The sequence below is a fragment of the Penaeus japonicus genome, unplaced genomic scaffold, assembly GCF_977035675.1.
Source record: "Penaeus japonicus unplaced genomic scaffold, GWHDUDI00000001_assembly GWHDUDI00000022, whole genome shotgun sequence".
NCBI lineage: Eukaryota > Metazoa > Arthropoda > Malacostraca > Decapoda > Penaeidae > Penaeus > Penaeus japonicus.
The window spans coordinates 14,152,219-14,159,718 of NW_028234424.1; the positions used below are offsets into that span (position 1 = coordinate 14,152,219).

The 7,500-nt window shown below is 38.9% G+C and overlaps 1 protein-coding gene across 1 annotated transcript in view; it reads right to left on the minus strand.

Moving 5' to 3' along the window:
• LOC147469322 (DNA-directed RNA polymerase III subunit RPC1-like) overlaps positions 1 to 7,500 on the minus strand; it is a 17,896-nt gene that overhangs the window by 10,303 nt on the left and 93 nt on the right. Inside the window, 10 exon segments of the mRNA XM_086549501.1 lie at positions 1 to 182; positions 506 to 726; positions 1,439 to 1,576; positions 1,938 to 2,109; positions 2,394 to 2,527; positions 3,222 to 3,328; positions 3,609 to 3,855; positions 4,485 to 4,634; positions 5,518 to 5,730; positions 7,485 to 7,500. The exon segment at positions 1 to 182 is cut by the window's left edge and continues 35 nt beyond it; the exon segment at positions 7,485 to 7,500 is cut by the window's right edge and continues 93 nt beyond it. Coding sequence (XP_086405627.1) covers positions 1 to 182; positions 506 to 726; positions 1,439 to 1,576; positions 1,938 to 2,109; positions 2,394 to 2,527; positions 3,222 to 3,328; positions 3,609 to 3,855; positions 4,485 to 4,634; positions 5,518 to 5,697 — 1,531 coding nt within the window. The 5' untranslated portion in view covers positions 5,698 to 5,730; positions 7,485 to 7,500.

The window sequence follows — 7,500 nt, forward strand, 5'->3', positions numbered from 1 at the left end:
CAGTCTGCGGCACGTGGAGGTTCATCTCATCCCCATCGAAATCGGCATTATAAGGAGTGCAGACACATTCATTGAACCTGAAGGTCCTCCATGGGAGAACCCTGACTCTGTGGGACATGATGCTCATCTTGTGTAGAGAAGGCTGGCGGTTGTACAGGACAATGTCTCCATCCATCAGATGTCTGTGAAGGAGATCCAGATTAAAATATTTGGTTAAAAATATTATAATTAGTCAGGTTAAAATACGTTGAGAGAGAAAGGAGGTATGAGGATGAGTGTGTGAGAAATTAATGTGGTTTTAAACTTTATGCAGAGGATTTGTTGAAGAAGGGCATTGCATTTATATATATTAACAATACTAGTATATTCATAATAAAGCTTTAATACACAAAACTCAAACCATAAATAACAAATTTAAGATTTAAATAATGCCCATTAAAAAAATTTAAATAACCACAACATAAATATACAGAAATAAAAAAGACAAACTGATATAAGCCCCTACCTCTCAATAATGTCCCCATGTTTCAGTTCGTTAGCCATCCGTTCCCTGTGCACATATCTCATCGATTTCTTGATGCCCGGTGTTGACCTGGGCTCCACAAAGAGGGCCCCAGGGTGGACGTCCGGACCATTCCGCACCAGCTGACGCATGAGGTTGATGTTGTGTGACGTCACCTTCTCTGGGTACGATAGCTGCTTTGCCACCTCAACTGGTACACCCACCTGGAAGGGGGAAGCTTAGGATGGAGATGATGCAGGAAGAACCAAAAAAGATGAGACGAGAATGAAGAAAAGATGAAGGTGAACATGATGAAGAGGGAATGGAGGCATGAAATGAAAACAGAGAGAGATGAAAGAAAAATGATGAGACTATGAACATGACCACGGTGAAGAGTGAATGGAGACATAGAAAAATTAAGGGAAGATGAACTTGAAAATGATGAACAAGGAATGGAGGGATGAAATAAAGACAGACAAGAAGAATGAAAAGAAAATGAAGATGAACCTGATGAAAGAAGAATAGAGAACAATGAAAGAAAAATGGAGACAGATGAAAGAAGCATGAAGAGATGATGACAATGAAGATGATGAAGGATGAATGAAGAGAGATGAGATAAAGATGATAAATTGAGGATAATAAAAGTTGAAAAAAAATGAAAGAAGGATGCAATGCAAATGTATGAACAGAGAGGGGATAGTGAGATCAATTGAAATTTATGAAATATCCTTGAGCTTACATGAATATAAAAACACTTCTTGTAGACTTTTAAGTAAAGAACATATATCTTAAAATTGCTTTGGTTTATGTAACTAAATTTTTGCATTAAAGACTAAATCAGTATTCTTTTCCAAAATGTAATCTTCATACTGTTACACACTGTACAGCAATCCATAAAACTAAATTCCATCCACTTTTCACGAGGTTCTCACTCACCTCATTAATTCTGGGGTTGGGGTCGGGGGAAATGACAGTTCGGCTGGAGAAATCGACACGCTTTCCAGACAGGTTACCACGGAAACGCCCCTGCTTACCCTTCAGCCTCTGTACAAACCCTCGCGTTGATTTCCGCGCCTGTGACAGGAAGACAAAATTATATTTTCAAAATGGCTAGATGAAAAATGTGTGTGTGTGTGTGTGCTAATATATATATATAAGTATATACATATAAATCTTGGAAAAAAAAAAAAAAAAATACATATAAAATATATATACTTCAATCCAATCCATCAACCCACCCCACAAGCACATTCCCCCCATAATCCAAACCATTCCTGCAACTCTTCTCTTTCTCTTCTTTTTCTTTCTTTTTCTTTTTTTTTTTTTTTTTTCCTTTTTCTCTCTTCTCTTCTCTCTCTTTCTTCTTTTCTCTCCATCATTCAAACAACAATTCCCAGGCCATCCCCGATCAGGCATTCCCATAATAGTTCCTCACCATGTTCAGGTCATGCGGCACCGATATCTCTGAATTCATCAAGAAGGCCACGTGAAGTTGCAGGTGCTCCCAGGAGTCTTGGATGCTCTGCACTTTCCCAGAGCTTCTCTTATTGATCAGGTTGTTGAGGAAGATGATTTCTGTGAGCATGACCGTGATGTCGTCCTCATTCCTGGAGAGAGAGAAAGAGAGAGAGAGAAAAAAAAAAAGTGTATTATTGTCATCTATTAGAAGAATTTTCATTACAAAATAATTATAATGAATAAGAAATACAGGCCACCAACAAACAAATATTCATCACAAAAATAAATGCAAATCAAAAAACAATACAGAATTTAATATTCATATAAAATGAAACTGAACATCTATACAAAATCATAATGCTTCCATACCAAACACGCCATACAAAAGGAAACTACAGAAAAACACACAAGCCAACAAACACAAACAACTTACGTTCCTGATTTGAGCTCTGAGATCACAGATGGCCTGATGCAGTTTGGGGGGACTAGCAGGCGTGTGAGAATGAGATCCTTCGGGTGTGAAAATTGTTGGTCCATGCACAAGAGTGGCAAGTCCGACAGAGGAATCTGAAGATAAATACAAGCCAGTCATTTTCCATGATAATTATCTCATGTCTGAAATTAATATATATATTAATTATAAATTGAAAAGGAAAGGAAGATGACTAAAATCATGGAAACCTGAGAAGAAAAAAAATCTGTAGAGATTAACTCTTTTAGGCCAAATTCATCATATAAGTTTCAAGTATCTTTCAATCCAGAACCCTCTGTATCAGCTCTGAAAAATCTGTCTAGTGTCCTTAATACAGACAAGAGATACGTAAATCTGATTAGTTAAATATGAGGGCAGCTATGCTCAATCAGTTGTTGGCCAGAACACAAGCGACAAGATGAGAGTTACTTCTCTACTTTCTCTAGGAAGTATGGCCATGAGTTCAAATTAGTCAATAACATTTCAATAATCAAATACCAATTTACATGAGATGTGGTCAATACGACAAATTAGTCACATGACTGAAGAAAAGTACAGATTGCCATAGCTACAAAGAAAAATTATCTAAGACCTTTTGCAGGTTATGTAAGGCTAAAAACCAAAGCATTATTTTGTGTGCTCAAGAGAAGTATATCTGATTCATAAAGTTTTAAAGAATCTTATGAAAGGAAAATATGCAAAAAATAAATATATTATTAAATCTTTATCAGCAGGGACAAAATAATGATGGACATTACAATAAATAAATCAAACTTCACGGACACCTACCCTCTCAAACAGATCGAGGACCTGACTAGGGTTCAGGAACTCCACAACATTGGACGCTAGTTGCGCCTCCAATTCTTTGTTGTACTCTAATGCTGTGTCAAATTGGGCTGTAAGGAGGAAAAACATATGTTTAAAAAAATAAGGAGCATAAGAAATATTTCCCATCGAACATGGAATTTTTTTTCTCTCTCTTTGGAAAATTCAAGAAGTTTAGGAGAAATCATTCAGATAACCTCCCTAAATCATTTTCTAATAAACTTTAATGTGTCAGAATTCCAAAATCATTTGCCACAAAAAAAAAGAAAAAATATCATTATCAAAAGCTCCCAAGATAGACAAAGAGAACTATGACACTATTCACAATCCTTTCCAGAGATCTTCACTTACTAAAATAGTCTGTCAGCAGAGGGTCACCCTTCTTGACCGTTTTGAACCTCTCATGAACAATCTTCAGAGGAGGGAGTTTCTTCACAGTTCCATTTCTGGCATTACAGTACAGACACAAGTTCATTTTCTTGCAGAGTTCATTGACACGCTTGTACAGAGCCTTCTTCTGTAGGTATGAGCTTAATCTCTTGGACTGCTCACACAGTAAAAGTTTGTCTTTCGGCTTGAGGAGGACGTGTGCACAGAACTGCGAGGATATCCAGAAATTTTTAAAGTATTATTCACACATATGCAATAGTTTATGTCAGGGTCATATATTAATTTACATCATCATAATTGTGATTAAATAATAAGTGTCTTATCAATAAGATCTGTTGTAAGCCTCTGCAATCTACAATGCTCAAATACAGATCCTAAAAATAATGTTAATACAAATTGCCAATACTAAATTATAAACAGCAGAAATATGGAGTTACTGCTATATAAGGTTTTCTTTTCTAATCAGCAATCTCTGTTTTAAAAACAAGAATCTATAGGAAAGTGGTATAAGACTGAGTAACAATGCTACTCTTGATAGCACGTAAAATCATACAATGAAATCAAATTAACAATATAAACATCTGTCAAACTATCTACAAATTGAAAATGTACAAGTATATGAAGAATGAAGAGCACCTGCAGTTACATGACTAAGTATAACTAAAATAATTTCATATCAACCTTTTTTTTTTTTTACTTTTCACTATATTTTACACTAGATCCCATCTGATCACCCCCCCCCCTTCCTCCCCCCCGAAAAAAACCCACTCAAAGCACATCCAACTTGTAAAAAAAAAAAAAAAACACATCATAATAAACAAGACCTGACACACTTACTTTACATATGTTCTGGAGGATGTGGATCGTGTTCTTGAAGTACCCGACATGGAACACCGGTCGAGCGAGGTCCAGGTAGCCGTAGTGACCAATGCAGTCCGTTAGATTCTTGCCACAGGTCTCGCATGTCACGTCTTTTTGACTAGTACCCTGAGAGATGTTGAATAGTACAGGCAAGGTAGAAGGTTTATGCTTTTTTTTTTCTTTTTCATGATTAGTATTTTGTTTTCTGCAGATTATCATTATAAAAAAATAGAGGGGGGAGAAGAGGAGGAGGAGGAGGAGGAGGAGGAGGAGGAGGAGGAGGAGGAGGAGGAGGAGGAGGAGGAGGAGGAGGAGGAGGAGGAGAAAGAGGAGGAGGGAGACATGATGAAAGAGGAGGAGGAGGAGAAAGAGGAGGAGGGAGACATGATGAAAGAGGAGGAGGAGGAGAAAGAGGAGGAGGGGGACATGATGAAAGAGGAGGAGGAGAAAGAGGAGGAGGAGAAAGAGGAGGAGGAGGAGAAACAGGTGGAGGAAGAGAAAGAGGAGGAGGAGGAGAAAGAGGAGGAGGAGAAAGAAGAGGAGGAGGAGGAGAAAGACGAGGAGGAGGAGGAGGAGGAGAAAGACGAGGAGGAGGAGGAGGAGAAAGAGGAGGAGGAGGAGGAGGAGAAAGAGGAGGAGGAGGAGGAGGAGGAGAAAGAGGAGGAGGAGGAGGAGGAGGAGGGAGGAGGAGGAGGAGGAGGAGGAGGAGAGGAGGAGGAGGAGGAGATGGAAGGAGGAGGAGGAGGAGGAGGAGGAGGAGGAGGAGGAGGAGGAGGAGGAGGAGGAGGAGGAGGAGGAGGAGGAGGAGGAGGAGGAGGAGGAGGAGGAGGAGGAAGAGGAGGACAGATAAAAAGAAACAACATAAAAATGAACTTGGAGTAACAAGATAAAGAAAAAAAAAAAAACAGAAAAAGAATAAGAGGAGAGAGTTTAGGAAAAAGTTAAAAAAAAATGAAAAAATATCAAAACTAAAAAAGGGAAGGAGAAAAAAAAAAAAATCTTGCCATACCATTCGTCTATCCAAGACACCATGAGAGGCGGGTTCTCTTGCATTCGCATTGGGGTTGTAGAGCTCTGACGACACAATGTGCGCATGACTGCATTGCTGCATGTCCTGTGCCGACATCACCCCAAACTGGATGTCCAGGATGTTGCGGACGACATCTGTTTCCCGATACTGCTCCTTCATCTTGGCTGAGTGTTGTGTGGGGTGTCAAGAAACCTGGAACAAGGAGGGTGAACTTGGAAGATTAACTCTAGGGGTGAGTATTTTTGGCGAATTTATGGCAAATGTGATTTTTTGTGAATTTAGAACAAACTGTTGTGCCAACTGTGCTTGATATGATTGGTTGATGTCTAAACACAATAAGAAAGAGGGAGTAAATGAGTGTAAGTTGTCTTTATTGCCTTTTGTTCTTCAAAGTAACTCAGTGCCCTGAAAACAGCATCTAGGAATATTTCGATAATTACCCAGAAAGGATAACATTGAGTAATACTACAGCCTCTGCATTTTACCCTCAAGCAACAGCCAACAAACATCTACCACATTTACTCTGGCTTGATAGAGCTTGGACTGGTTCTTTAATTTATGATAAACTGCTTGGAGAGATCAAGTAGGATTGTTGATCGCTGATGGAGGGCTAAACACAGATGCAACATGAAACCTTGATGTGTAGATTCGCAGATATTGACAGTGGATTGTGAGTTTACCTTTTTTTTGCGAAAATTATTTTTTTATACCTAAAAGTATTGTCAATTCTTTTAATATCATTAAGAAATTTTCTTCTTATCTTCATGTAGTTTTGTACTGAATAATTACCCAAATTTCAAATATTTACCATATATCAAAATGTTACATCATATCATGCAATACCATCACACAGTATTTCCACCAAACCACAGGTTTCTCCCTCCCCCCCTTCCTCATTCCGGGGTGTGTGTGTGTGTGTGTGTGGGGGGGGGGGTTATGCCTATCACATGAGAGTCGGCCATATTTTAGGCTGCGCAGCATGTGTGCCATAAGTACAATGCTGAGTCATCTCATTGCACCTACAAAGCCTCACAGTTGCAAGAATGTTGTTGGAACTTTCCGTGAATTGACACTAGCGGCACCAGCTGAAAACTAGAGGGACGGGGAAACTGTTTTCTCCGCCATCTGGGTTGCGCAGACGAGCCCAAACAATATTTTTCCATAAATCCATCACAAAATGCAAGTTCACCTGACTTTGGAACCCTGTAGCTCTGGAGCTTGCGCTGTTACAATCAAAATACTTTACTGACTGTGTGCGTGCTTCAACTGTGAGGAGTTCCTGATGTCGTGTCATACATACACGCATCGACACCCGTCTCTTAGGCCTAATCGGTGCCGAAACGTATATCATGACACCCGTACGCAATGGGTTAAGATAAAGTTGACTCTTAAAATATTACACAATAATAGCACAGCACAAATCATTAGTTTATTTTGAAAATTTCTTTGTAAATTTGCAAATCTTGACGTGAACAACCGGCAGACAGAGCTTTCAAGCTTGCTACTTTATTGAGCCGAGAAGGCGAGACTGTAAGTACATACTATAGGGGATGACCTAGAATATGGATAAACTAAATAGGACATAAACATAGACACTTATCATATTAATCTTCAACCAATGCAAGTAGTACTTTCAGAGGGCATCCCGGAAAAATATGAGTGTATCAAAATTCCCCACAAAATAAAAAAAAAATATATATATATACAAGACATTACGTACAATCATCCCACAGGACACAAAATGTTAAAACCTGAATCAAATCACGAAATAAGACTCCAAAAACACTAACGAAACGAAAACAAACCATAGAATTTATCATCCAAAGAAATATCTCAACACTTCCACACGTTCCCTACAATCCTTAGTGTCTCTCAAACACCAAGAGCATAACAGGCCATGTCACTTCACATACACACACTCCTGTAAAACATAAAGCCTCACATACCCAGTATTCGGCCAAG